The 14,252-nt window shown below is 42.3% G+C and overlaps 2 protein-coding genes across 4 annotated transcripts in view; one reads left to right on the top strand and one right to left on the bottom strand.

The window, feature by feature from the left end:
* LOC115179724 (transmembrane protein 131) overlaps positions 1-1,825 on the bottom strand; it is a 32,109-nt gene extending 30,284 nt beyond the window's left edge. For all 3 annotated transcript variants that reach the window (XM_029741407.1, XM_029741408.1, XM_029741409.1), the window contains exons 1-2: positions 1,643-1,825; positions 345-406 (exon numbers count right to left, since the gene is read on the bottom strand). In XM_029741407.1, coding sequence (XP_029597267.1) covers positions 345-406; positions 1,643-1,766 — 186 coding nt within the window. In that variant the 5' untranslated portion in view covers positions 1,767-1,825. The remainder of the gene's footprint in view (positions 1-344; positions 407-1,642) is intronic.
* Positions 1,826-6,587: 4,762 nt separating this feature from the next.
* LOC115179714 (cyclic nucleotide-gated channel cone photoreceptor subunit alpha-like) lies at positions 6,588-13,306 on the top strand. Its single transcript, XM_029741397.1, has 9 exons — positions 6,588-7,015; positions 9,011-9,149; positions 9,407-9,457; positions 9,667-9,834; positions 10,034-10,090; positions 11,173-11,247; positions 11,355-11,456; positions 11,554-11,660; positions 11,758-13,306. The coding sequence occupies exons 2-9, from the start codon at positions 9,055-9,057 to the stop codon at positions 13,113-13,115; spliced, it is 2,013 nt and encodes a 670-aa protein (XP_029597257.1). The 5' UTR covers positions 6,588-7,015; positions 9,011-9,054; the 3' UTR covers positions 13,116-13,306.
* Positions 13,307-14,252: the final 946 nt, after the last annotated feature.

Raw genomic sequence — 14,252 nt, 5'->3', positions numbered from 1 at the left:
TAAATAATGTCCTTTTGGACATCTCACAGAAGTCCTGTCTGTCGTTTGTTTCATGTGAAACAGTGAACAGCACACGACCAAGGACACCCGATAAAGGCTAACCACAGACTATGTGGGTAAAAATACATAGCAGAGAAAGTGAAAGTTACAGCTTTGAGAAGATACTGCTCTCATCTTAATTTTTACAGCGATTATACTTGATTTCACAGGCTGCTATTCACCTCGTGTTTACTGAGTAACTACATAGTAGCGTGATAGTGTGTTCAGCTGTGCATGTTGTATAGGGAGGGTCATGTGCCTGTCTGTGGTCGCTAGGAGGGGAGTGTAAGGAAACCGTGTCTTACCTGCAAGAGGCCTCCCTCACCAAAGTGAAGTACCTCTAAGATTGTGTCTGATTGGATGAATGCTGTGGAGACACAATTTGTCAACAATTATTAAAAGGACCCCCCCATAATTACATTCTGCAGGAAGTGGCAGAGTTGACATGAGAACTGTAAACAGAGCAGAAAACAGATGAAAATATCCATGTCTCTGCTATTGGTAGGGTGTGTTAAGTGTGCATATAGGTCACCATTTTCAGTGCATTGCTTAAACATGTCATGATTATGTTCAGCAATGCAGGAAACAACCATACTTTAGACAGGAAGCATTTCAACTGTGGCATTTAAACTCAACCCACCACTGCTTCACACATTGAAACTGCTGGTGGAAACAGTTCTCCTTTTCACCCTAGCTATAGGGCTACATTTTTATTTTTCAAAGTTACACTTCATTGGATATGGGAAGGTGTACGAGCAAACGAATACTTCCCTAAACAACTGTAGCCATCTAGCTAGCTACTGTGTTGTTGAATCCTAGTGAGGAATGGCCTTAATTCTGACTGCATGAAACATAACGTTACTAGGATAGCTAGCTAGATAGCTTGTTAGCAAACCAAACCACTAAGAAAAAACGCTAACCTGCTAAATGAACACACCTATGATGAGTAAGCATTTTGTTGCACTGTACTCCAGTCCATGATGTATATAATGTGTAGCTTATATGTCAATGACAAATAAATGAACTTGAACTTGTCGGTCTTGACAAACTAAAAATAACACTTAATTTCCTGGTTTAAAAGAACAGCTAAACCAGTGTGACAAGCACTAACGTTAGCTACGTGAAGGTTGATGACAAGTTACTCAGGACTAGCGATAGATATCCAAAATGATTACGTTAACTAGCTAAGTTCAGGATATTCAGTGAAACATGACTGGAGCTAGCAAAACAATTGAGCTAGCTACGTTAGTTAGCAAACGTTACCGCTTGAAATCTCAAGGGCCACCTTAGCTAGCTTGGCTAACGACGTTACCGACACGTTAAAAGAAGCGACTGGACTGGTTAGGAATGTGTGAATATATTAACTAACTAGTTTGGTCATAATGCAACCAAGTATTACATTTAGCTATTGAGCCATGTCCTTTACTAAGCCAGTCCAAATACAAGCCGACACCCCCCTCAATCACTGGACACCTTGGCTCTAGTCTTGAACACAGGCTAACGTTAGGTCGTTAACGGTAGCTAAGCTTGCTAGCTTACTAGCTAGCAATAGTACACTTGCTGGCTAAATGTAGCGAAAAAAATGACAACTAAAAATACAAACCTTGTTTATTTGCCTGAGCTATATGAAAAAGTGCAAAAAATAAAACCCGAATATATCCGAAACAAGACGTTTTTCCCCTCACTGGCAAGTGAAGGAAACTCGGTGTTCTTTCTGCTTGCGCCATTCTTCTGCTCTGACTGCATCACTATGATCGTGTGCTCCTAGCTATAAACATTGAGCGCAAGAACTGGCAAGCAGTGACACGAGGAAACTTTGTGGACACTGTGAACAGTGCAGTTGGCACTTGGCAACAGCACAAGAGCAAGTACTTTGGTCTTTGCCCCTCGACCTTATCACACGTTTTAGTGTTTTTACATCCTTCATTTCTATATTCTATTTCACATGCAACAGTCATAAAAGTTATGTTCCATGTTCATACATAATATTTTTTATCAGCAGTTCCAGACTTCATAGATGTCTCTTTTTTTTTATTATAGCAGTGAACTGTTTAACGTTTAGTTAAAACTTGACAGGCGCTATGTATAACGTGTCTTTATTCTCTTAGCAGCCACCCTCTCTATCAGTTCACATGACAAACAGGAATTTATAGACACAGGTCAGGCATTACTAATCAATTATGAATATCTGATTATCATCCGTACGCTTTGCTTTTCATTAAATTGATGAGTGAAGATCAAGTGGAATAATACATTTCAACTCCAGAGGGCAGCAATGCTACATAATTTCCCAATCAAATTTCAATATCCCAAAATAAAGTTAGCGAGAATGGGGAAAAACACACTCACAATATATTTGTATGACCCAAATGACACCATAACCCAATGACACCATCAAATCCAAGTTATAATGTATGACACACTTTAATACACTAAAGTAAATGTACTTCATACCATTTGTGACTCCTTCCCTGAGTTTATTTGAAGGGAGCAACAATCAGCATGCAGACATTCAATTTGTTTTGCTGATATATGGCCAATTGTTTTCCGTGCAAGGTCCGTATGCCCTAGTGCTGGGTCCTAGGGGAGATAATACAGGCCCCCCAGGACACAAAGGTGTTCCTCTACCTTGACAACTGCACAGTTAGTAGGGCAGATCAGGGACCCAGTGGTGTGAATGGAGTGAAGCGAAAGATGGTTAAGCAATTAAAAATGCACAAGGGTTTAGCAATTATTGTTACGTTTACCCACAACACAATAGAATAAACAACTGCCTGGAGACCAGTGGAGGTTGCTGAAGGGAGGACGGCTCATTACAATGGTTGGAATTGACAATGGCAGTTCTTGACCATTTCAACTGGGGGCACCAAGCTGGGGCCAGTTGTACTGTTAGAGGGGCTAGTTACATTAATAACGGATGTAAAAAAAGAAAGATAGCAAAAATTAGTTATGTAAAAATTATTTCATTCTCCACATTTAGGGGAGCCACAAGGGGGTCCAAAATTGTTGTCACAGGGGCACTGCCCCCCCCCCCCCCATAACAGATTATGTAGATAACAGATTATGTAGATAACAGATTATGAATTTGATTGATCCTCAGTGAAAAAAAGCTCAAATGTTTTGTTCGTCATAATAATTTATATTATGCCACAAATGTTCAACTTTATGACCAGCCATCTGTATAAAATGTTAAAATAAATTAACAGGTGAGCCAACAATGAAGCATAATATCTAACAAATGGTTGTTGTTTTACAGACACCCAGTACTGTAGCTCTCCAGGAGGACGGTTGGCCACCCCTGACCTACCTTGTGTGTCACGCCCTGACCATAGAGAGCCCTCGGGGTTCTCTATGGTGTTTTAGGTCAGAACATGACTAGGGGGGTTTCTAGGTATTATATTTGTTGGTGTGTGTGTATGGTTCTCAATTAGAGGCAGCTGATAATCGTTACCTCTAATTGGGGATCATACTTAGTGTGTCCTTTTTCCCACCTGCGATGTGGGATATTGTTTTGTATGAGTGCCTATGTGCGCTATGTATGTCACGATTGTTATATATGTGTTGTTTTGGAAGTTTCACTATCATTAAAATGTGGAACTCTACTCACGCTGCGCCTTGGTCCAATTATTCATACGACGGTCGTGACACTGGGTCTTTCCATTTTACTAAACCTGCAAAAGTGGATTGAGCCTATAACATGAAGAAACCCAGAGGAAAAGCCATGCTCTCTTCACTCATCCCAATTTACATCCTCTCATGTTAACAGTCCTGTCTAGATCTGGCTGAGGATATGCACTAGATTTTATGTAGGCATTTTAATGTAAGATGTCCATGAGTGTCCTGAAAGGTGTCTGCCAAATGAAATGTATTATTATATCTGGGGTATTATACAGAAACTTTACTATGAATGTCTTAGTTCCCTGATGTGTGTCCTTTGAGTCTTTGAATGTGTGGTTTGGTTAACACATATGGGGTCTTATGTGCGTAGCCCATGTGTAGGGATGTTTATTAGGTATACCACCCCATTCACGAAAATGGTTGGCTTCTACAGACAGTGAGTCATGTGGATGTGACTTGCTATAAAAAGCAGGCAGACAGGCATCGAGGCATTCAGTTACTGTTCGATTGAACGTCAGTGGGCAAAACTAGTGACCTAAGCAACTTTGAGCGTGGTATGATCATCAGTGCCAGGCATGCCAGTTCATGTATGTCAGAAACGGCCGGCCTCCTGGGCTTTTAACACACGACAGTGTCTAGGATTTACCGAGAAGGGTGCGAGAAACAAAAAACATCCAGTCAGCGGCAGTCCTGTGGAGGAAAATAACTTGTTGATGAAAGATCAAAGGAGAACGGCAAGAATCGTGCAAGCTAACAGGCTGGCCACAAACAGGCAAATAAAGGCGCAGTACAGGCATCTCGGAACGCACAACTCCTCGGTTCTTGTCACACACCTGTTTCCACTCCTATCAGCTAAAAACAAGAAGAGGCAGCCCCAGTGAGCACACTATCAGCAACACTGTACAATTGAGGAGTGGAAAAGCATTGCCTGGTCCGACAAATCCCAGATCCTGTTGCGTCATGCTGATGGCAGAATCGGGATTTGGCGAAAAGCAGCATGAGTTTATCGCCCATCCTGCCTGGTGTCAACGTTACAGGCTGGTGGCAGTGGTGTAATGGTTTGGGGAATGTCTTCCTGGCACACGTTAGGTCCCATTGAGCAACGTTTCCATGTCCCAAAGAATTCTGGCTGTTCTGGAGGCTGAGGGGTCCGACCCAGTACTAGATGGGTTTACCTAAAAAACTGAAATATATGGAAATACTAGGAAATGCTCCAGGTCATACTAGGAAATGCTCCAGGACAGCAGTGTATGATTTGTATTGGCCTGTTTATTCCAGCACAAAGAGATTTTTAATTGATCACTCAGCACATTGACAATGACGCCAAGGATGGAGTGAATCATTGGTATCATGGTTACATACACAATCTCACAAGATCAATGATTTCTCATGTGAGAGAAAAGGAAGTGGCTCCTCCATATTAGGATACATTTGGATATTTTGATAAACTGTATTGTGGGAGACCCTGAAGAACACCCTGAAGACTCTTCTTGTTAATTTCTTCCCTGCTGACTGCAGTTGTCATTGCCTCTCTCGTGAATGTCCAAATACCATCAAGAGATTAGAGGCAATCTCCTTTGTAAATACTAATCCCACAGTGACAGTGACTGCAGTCTGGCCACAAGGAGGCTTTTGGAGTACACAAGATTCAAACGTAAAGACAAATCAAACACAAACAAAAAGACTTCAAGACAATTTCAGTCTATGGACTCTGAACCTCCATCTATGCCTCTAATATTACATCAGTGTAGATTTAGTCTACTATTTGAAGAGGGTCCGTGGTACGAATGCATGTCCCACAGTCACACAATCACTTTTCTGGCCCTTTATCTAACGTTGTATGGCCAGTAAACACCTACATCTCACAACCAACAGGACAGGTCATGCAGTTTCTGGAATTGTTGTTGGACAGAATTAGCCTTTTATTAATGACTGTTAATTCAATGTTTATTTCTGAGCCCTTGATAAGTATTTATAGCTGTGGTAGTGAAGAAACACTGTCTGAACAATCTTAAATCTAAGATTAGAACTTCTGTTCTACAGATGGAGGACGGAGGATTTCCTCTGTGTCTTCTCCTCTTTTCCTAGGTGGGTGGGGCCTCTGTGGCCATGCAGTAGAGCAGCCTAGTGGGTGAGACATTCTGAACATCGGTGACATCTCACAGCAGCTCATGGCCCAGGCTGTGCTGAAGGAAAGAAGAGCGCCAACCGTGTCCTACCAAGCTAAGGGCAGAAAAGGGCACTTAGCTCTTCCTGTATTTGTAAACTGTAGGTAAACTACGTGCCTGATACGACACAATACCAATCACCCAGTCCTAAATCGACACCTACCCACTAACCACAAGACACTTGTGTAGATATGAATGGAGTGGATAGTTGTCTGGAATATTATAATATTTTCACCTTGTCCTCTGATAGGCTAGGTGGAATTTACCCCATATTTCGACCACTTATCCAATCCGGTAGGGGACATTTCTTGTTATCTGTTATTATGCAGGTGAGGAGAAACACATAGCACCTCTTTCAGTCCCAACAGAGGAGCATTGTTGCTAAGTGGGAGTCTAGGGACTCATTTTCAAGAAGGCAGGGAGAGGGGTGATTTCTAATGGACTATGAGCTTTTAAGCCTCTTTAAGCCCCAGTTCATCTCATCCTTCTGACTCCTGCTCTATTATTCACTGGAGCCAAAGAGTAAATCCGTCTTCCTTCTTAATATGCTCTCATGACCATGCACTTATGGCAAACTGGTCTCGAACCTTGTTTAGTCAAACCTGGTGGAAGAGCTGACATCTGGTCCAGGGGTGGCTGACATTTAGGGCTCATTGCAAGGACTCTGTTGCACTACATCCCTTTGTTTCAGATAACATCTAATGATAAATGATATGACTTCACCACCTGAACAAGTACTTTCTTACCTAACTGTAGGCTAATGGCAAAAATTACAACACTAAAAGAATACTGCCCTTATGTGGTAGTCGTTAAACGTTGTAGAAACTTCACTTCGCAGCAAGCGGTGGCGCTCACAGATCCCTGCCTTCTCTCTCTTCTTCCCCCCAAGCAGTTAATGACTTCATGAAGGTGACGGAGGTGCGTTACGGTTTAAAGAAGGCTGCTTGGGTAATAAAGGACACAGGGGGAGCTGTCCGTTGGCCTCGGTGCTGAAATATAATTCCAAGTCGTTGTGTTCAGTAGTATATCGTTTGAAAGTAATGTAAGGCGTGTCTACCGAGGAATTAATGATTTGAAAACGTTTGTGTACCTTATGATGCGAAGGAGGAAAACATGGGATTATATCACATCGAAAGTTCCTTTGACGAAGACATTTGCTTGAGGACTATCCTTCCCTAAACTATATTCAGGTACATTTAGACTAGACATTTGCACAAATTGTGTGGTAGTCTAAAGAAATAACTGATTTATCCGTATTGTTGCAAATAATATATGATTCATCAAATGTTATAGCTAGATAAAATGTTTTCGTATAGCCTAAATTTAATCGGGACCAACAATGAAGGATAGATCCAAGCATCTATGGCTACTTGGTAAGGCAATTTGTGAGGACGTTCTGATTAGATCACATTAAGCAGACTACTGTGTTAAAAATAGGATGAACTAAACAACTAAATTAAATCACAATGAATTAACTCAAAGTTTGAAAATGTAATGAAAAAAATGACAACTAGATGTAGGCCTTATTCTAACCTTTATGGCAGATTTGTATTATTATCACCAGCTGATGAAATAATTTATAATCAACCATAAAGACATGTTAACATAAATTATAGATACATTGGAAACATTGGAAACATCAAACATTCTGAAAGGGGAAAGGTCAATAAATTGGATTCCTTCGTAATTCTTAACAGCCTACCCGAAAGTGTTGTAAAATGTGTGGATTAATTCATTAATTATTCCTTGCATGCAGGTTGTAAAATGTTAGATTGAATGCGTGTTAATCCGTTATTTGACATTTAAAAAAAAAGCACGAATACATATTCCATTTCAATATTTTTTTTCTTTAATTACAAATAAAACATGTTGCGCAGAATAATACTTACTACTGTATGTATTCTTTCTCTAATCTCGTGTTTCATTTAATTGTTCAATTTGAGGTTCAGACAGGGCCATTCAAAGACATCACACACGGCATACTATGGGCAGGTCATGTCAATACACCAAACCATTTGCATGTAAATAAAAACGGAATGACACACACACACAAATATACGAATATGTCATTAAATAATACAGCCGTTGAGTCTACAAAATATTAGGAACACCTTCCTAATATTGAGTTGCACCCCCTTTTGCCCTCAGAACAGCCTCAATTCGTCGAGGCATGGACTCTACAAGGTGTTGAAAGCATTCCACAGGGATGCTGGCCCATGTTGACTCCAATGCTTCTCACAGTTGTGTCAAGTTGGCTGGATGTCCTTTGGGTGGTGGACCATTCTTGATACACACAGGAAACTGCTGAGAGTGAAACACCCAGCAGCGTTACAGTAGTTGGCACAAACCTGTGCGCCTGGCACCTACTACCATACCCCGTTCAAAGGCACTTCAATCTTTTGTCTTGCCCATTCACACTCTGAATGACACACATACACAATCCATGTCTCAATTGTCTCAAGGCTTAAAAATCCTTCTTTAACCCATCTTCTCCCCTTCATCTACACTGGTTGAAGTGGATTTAACAAGTGACATCAATAAGGGATCATAGCTTTCACCTGGATTCACCTGTTCAGACTGTCGTGAAAAGAGCAAGTGTTCCTAACGTTTTGTACGCTCGGTGTAGGTGTATATCTGTAGATAGATGTAATCTCTGAAACCTACTCAAAGATACAACAATTTGCCCTTCCAAGAGCTTATTTTAAACACTTGTTTCTTAGAAGACAGTGTAGGGAGTTGGTCCTGTGTGACATTTAAGACTCAACCATTCCTTATTCTAGAACAGCTTCTCAGACCATTGTTAAGTCTGTAAAAATCCCTTCTAAATCCACAGTGAGACGTGGTTCACCATCCCTTAAAATCCCTATTCACGCTTCTCCCCTCTAGGAGAGTCACAGAGTCCTCCTAGACCTAGAGTTGTCCTAGGATAGATAGTTGAATAATAGTCATACACTTTATAAAGTTGTGATACATTACTATAAAATGTGGGGGTAAACAACTACTGATCTGAACATTGTAGCCTCAACTTCTAGGCTTCAACATTGAAATGTCTCCGTTATAGTTGCAGGTATATTTAATATTTAACAAACAATTGTTCTGACTTGTGAGACTGTGAACAATGTGAATAATCAAACCCTACATGTATCCTACTCTAATGTATCCTCACTATTCTGTTCTGTTCACAGCAGTCCACCAGCCTGATGCATTGGGGGCCATAGAGTGAACCAAGATGCCTAAGATCAGCACGGAGCAGTCTTATCCCAGCCACGACCGCTGTTCGGTAAACACCCCCGACAACCTGGACCAGATTGAGAGTGGCAGCAGGTAAGACATTTACAGGATTTTACCAGCTTGGGTTTAGTTTAGGATTTGAAGCTTTTACTTTGAAGAGCCAACAACACACAGACTCCATTTTTGAATGCCAGTAAGCGTTCTGTGTGATCATGATTTATTTCAGTGTAGTGACACTCCAAACACAGGAAACACAAATGTTGACACGTCCCACGCTAGTACAATTTCAGTGTATATTTTTAGCATGGTGGAGGCCTCACTCTCTTCCTGGTGTCCTCTCTACGCTGCAGCCATGAGGACCAACTGGACCCCTCCTTCACGGGGACAGGAGGCATGTCCAGGTCAGTGCAGATATCTTTTTTCCATATCATTATTTACATTTATGCTCATTTTGAGGACTACAATGGAAATAAGTCAATAGACTTTTTTTTGTATCCTTCATAATTTATAATGTGTGTATAGTTGTTTCTCATTGTTTTATAATGCATGTATAGTTGTTTTCTCAATGTTTGAACACTGTTTGAACAACATTACAACGCATTTCTCTCAGGCTGTCTCGCTTCATGGTGTTGGTGAAGGGCTGGTCATCTCACAGTAGTCAGCCCTCAGATGCCCTTCCTTTAGACTCAACCATGAAGTCACACACAGAGTTCAGAGAGGCCTGGAGGGCAGAGAGCATGTCCAACACCAGACTCTCTGACCAAGTCCGCAGGAGGAAGTGAGTCCCTGTGTGTGTGTGTGTGTGTGTGTGTGTGTGTGTGTGTGTGTGTGTGTGTGTGTGTGTGTGTGTGTGTGTGTGTGTGTGTGTTTGTGTTTCGCTCAATTTCTCTTTCTCTCATGTTGAAATTATTATGACTTCTAATTGAAATAGATTCTTTGATTTGAAGCTAACACGTGTATTTATATATTTGTTCAAGCAGTGGTCAATGGCCCCTTGCAGCATACAATATGAACAACTGCAACAACAAGGATGAGTAAGTGGACCAACTATAGCGTTGAGATAGTATTCAGACCCCTTGACTTTTTCCACATTTTGTTATGATAAAACTTTGTATTCTAAAATGAATGTTGGTTTTTTCCCCTCATCAATCTACACACAATACCCCATAATGACAACGCAAAAACTGTTTTTTAGACATTTTTGCTGATTTATAACAAATAAAAAATAGAAATATCACATTTACATAAGTATTCAGAACCTTTCATTTACTATGTAGGTAGTAACTAATCTAATCAAATCAAATGTTATTGGTCACACACACATATTTAGCAGATGTTATTGAGGGTGTAGCAAAATGCTTGTAAATAAATAGCTGTATATGGTTTTGTTCCCCCCTCCCTGTCACTCTCCAAAGTATTTTGTGTTACATAATTGTGATCAGAAACATTTTTGTTTTTATAAATGTCATACTGGAGGACAAAGAATGACAAATGACAAAGAAATACCAGTAGAAAGCCAAGAGACCTGACGCTACTCTCTTGACCCGACAGTAGCACGCTGCCCCCCTCTGGTCTTGATAAACCATTGCACATAGTTTCATGCAATGGAAAATCTAATTGAAACCAAATAACACCCTCCATGAACATTACAATCCAATATCACCAAACAAATCTGTAAGAGTGGCGTTAGTTCAGTTGATTAGCCTGATCCACCCTCCCGATTGCTGCGCTTTTGTTTCTTTTCACTTCGTATCAGTGGAGGCTGGTGGGAGGAGCTATAGGAGGACGGGCGCATTTTAATGGCTGGCAGGGAATAAATGGAACGGTGTCAAACACATCAAACATATGGAAACCACATGTTTAACTCCATTCCATTTATTCCATTCCAGCCATTACAATGAGCCCGTCCACTCCTCCCACCAGCCTCCTCTGCTTCATATAGAAAAACAGAATGTAAGCTTGCGAGATGAGGATGGTCGAACGAGGCTTGGTTGATTACACCCGCTATAGATAATCCTCTTATTTTCCCCTTGTATAATAGTGTTCTGTGCTGTAGTTAGTACATGCTTCATTGAGATTGATAAAATGATGTGTGGAAAAATAATTATGTGTTCAGCAAAAAAGATGAGAAGAAGCCAGATCCCCCGAAGCCACCTGATAAGAAACCGGATGAGAAGAAACCGGATCCCCCGTAAGTATATTCAGTTTCTATGGTTATATGGAAGTCTTATATGTATAAACAAAAAAAACAGATTATAAGTTAACAGGAAAAAGCTTTGTATTTTATGTTTATTTCAGTAAAGAAGTGTGGATCATTGACCCCGCCACAGATATGTACTACCAATGGCTGACAATAGTAGCTGTCCCAGCATTCTACAACTTAATGCTTCTGGTGCCAAGGTGTGTGCCGCTTTAGAATTCCAGTTTTAGGGTTTCCCAAGATATTGTTGAGTAATTGTGAATGATCAATACTCTTGTGTTTCTGCTTGTCTGCCAGGGCAAGTTTCAATGACCTGCAGGCCAACTATGTAATGCTGTGGATGGTTCTCGACTACACTTCAGATGTCATCTATTACATTGACACGTTTGTGAGATCTAGGACAGGTAAAACCATTCTTGTTTAGGGTTGTTGAAATAATTGACATAACATATCCTTATTTAACGATTTAGTGTTTATAAAGCTTTGGAATGTCATCAACAGGTTTCCTGGAACAAGGATTGCTCGTGAAGGACCCAGTGAAACTAAAAGAACACTACCGAGCCCAGAAGCAATTTAAATATGACATCATATCGATGATACCTACTGATCTTGCCTTCATTCCATACGGTTACAACAATCCAGAGTTCAGATTCAACCGCCTCGGCAAGATGGCGCGCCTCTTTGAGTTCTTCGACCGAACGGAAACCAGGACTAACTACCCCAACATTTTCAGAATCGGCAACCTTGTGCTTTACATCCTGATCATCATCCACTGGAACGCTTGCGTCTTCTACGCCCTCTCCAAACTCCTGGGCTTCGGCTCAGACACCTGGGTGTACCCAAACATCACTGACCCCGAGATGGGCCAGCTGTCCAGGAAGTACGTCTACTGCCTCTACTGGTCCACCCTGACTCTGACAACCATTGGAGAGACCCCGCCCCCTGTCAGAGACATCGAGTACCTGTTTGTCGTCGCCGACTTCCTCACGGGCGTGCTGATTTTTGCCACCATTGTCGGTAACGTGGGCGCCATGATCTCCAACATGAACGCGGCACGCGCCGAGTTCCAGGCCAAGATCGACTCCATCAAGCAGTACATGGAGTTTCGTAAGGTCTCCAAGGTCCTGGAGGCCAGGGTGGTCAAGTGGTTTGACTACCTGTGGACGGAGAAGAAGACCTGCGACGAGAAGGAGGTTCTGAAGAACCTGCCGGACAAGCTGAAGGCTGAGATTGCCATCAACGTCCACATGGAGACGCTAAGGAAAGTGCGTATCTTCCAGGATTGCGAAGCCGGCCTGCTGATCGAGCTTGTGCTCAAGCTGCAGCCACAGGTCTTCAGCCCCGGAGACTACATCTGTAAGAAGGGCGACATTGGCCGAGAGATGTACATCATCAAAGAAGGGAAGCTGGCTGTGGTGGCGGACGACGGGGTCACACAGTGGTGTGTGCTGAGCGATGGGGCGTACTTCGGAGATCTCAGTATCCTGGGCATCAAGGGCAGTAAGGCTGGCAACAGAAGAACAGCCAATATCAGGAGCGTGGGTTACTCTGACCTCTTCGCCCTGTCTAAAGACGACCTGATGGATGCCCTCACTGAGTACCCTGATGCCAAGTACGCTCTGGAGGAGAAAGGCAAGGCCATCTTGATGAAAGACAACCTCATTGATGAGGAATTGGGAAACAGGGCCGACCCCAAAGAAATGGAGAACAAAGTCCTTACGATGGAAACCAACATGGAGGTCATGACGATCAAGTTCACCAGAATGATTGCTGAGTGGGCAACATACCAGGCCAAGGTCAAGCAGCGCATCAGCAACATGGAGGCCAGGGTCAAACCCCTCAGGCAGGGGGATGGATGAGGTGATGAAGGACAAATAATCACATGCAGAATATCTACTCTACATACTTGGTACACAGACATTAAATGTATCTTAAATGTAAATCTATAGCCCATACTCACAATTTAGATCTGGTTAGATCTAAATAGCTTTCCATCCAAGTGGATTATAACCATAAACTGTATTGTTGACTAGTCAAAAGCAGTCAAGCCTGGTGGGAGGAGCTATAGGAGGACTGGCTCATTGTAATGGTTGCAATGGAATAAATGGAACGCAGTCAAACATGTGGTTTCCATGTTTGATACCGTTCAATTTATTGCATTCCAGCCATTACAATGAGCCAGTCCTCCTATAGCTCCTCCCACCAGCATCCACTGCTCAAAAGTATACCTAGATTCAAACATAATCTCAGCCAAAAAAGAAACATCCTCTCACTGTCAACTGCGTTTATTTAAGGCAAACGTAACATGTGTAAATATTTGTATGAACATAACAAGATTCAACAACTGAGACAAACTGAACAAGTTCCACAGACATGTGACTAACAGAAATGGAATAATGTTTTCCTGAACAAAGGGGGTGTCAGAATCAAAAGTAACAGTCAGTATCTGGTGTGGGCACCAGCTGCATTAAGTACTGCAGTGCATCTCCTCCTCATGGACTGAACCAGATTTGCCAGTTCTTGCTGTGAGATGTTACCCCACTCTTCCACCAAGGCACCTGCAAGTTCCCGGACATTTCTGGCGGGAATGGCCCTAGCACTCACCCTCCGATCCAACAGGTCCCAGACGTGCTCAATGGGATTGAGATCCGGGCTCTTCGCTGGCCATGGCAGAACACTGACATTCCTGTCTTGCAGGAAATCATGCACAGAACGAGCAGTATGGCTGGTGGCATTGTCATGCTGGAGGGTCATGTCAGGATGAGCCTGCAGGAAGGGTACCACATGAGGGAGGAGGATGTCTTCCCTGTAACGCACAGCATTGAGATTGCCTGCAATGACAACAAGCTCAGTCCGATGATGCTGTGACACACCGCCCCAGACCATGACGGACCATCCATCTCCAAATCGATCCCGCTCCAGAGTACAGGCCTCGGTGTAACGCTCATTCCTTCGACGATAAACGCGAATCCGACCATCATCCCTGGTGAGACAAA

This window comes from Salmo trutta, chromosome 39 (genome assembly GCF_901001165.1).
Source record: "Salmo trutta chromosome 39, fSalTru1.1, whole genome shotgun sequence".
NCBI lineage: Eukaryota > Metazoa > Chordata > Actinopteri > Salmoniformes > Salmonidae > Salmo > Salmo trutta.
This window is presented reverse-complemented; position numbering and strand designations above follow the sequence as displayed.

Bases quoted from the DNA above. Each gene is read 5' to 3' on its own strand.
- LOC115179714 (XM_029741397.1), top strand. From the start codon at position 9,055: ATGCCTAAGATCAGCACGGAGCAGTCTTATCCCAGCCACGACCGCTGT. The intron at 11,457-11,553 runs GTGTGTGCCGCT...CTTGTCTGCCAG, and splicing joins TTAATGCTTCTGGTGCCAAG to GGCAAGTTTCAATGACCTGC. The intron at 11,661-11,757 runs GTAAAACCATTC...TGTCATCAACAG, and splicing joins GTTTGTGAGATCTAGGACAG to GTTTCCTGGAACAAGGATTG.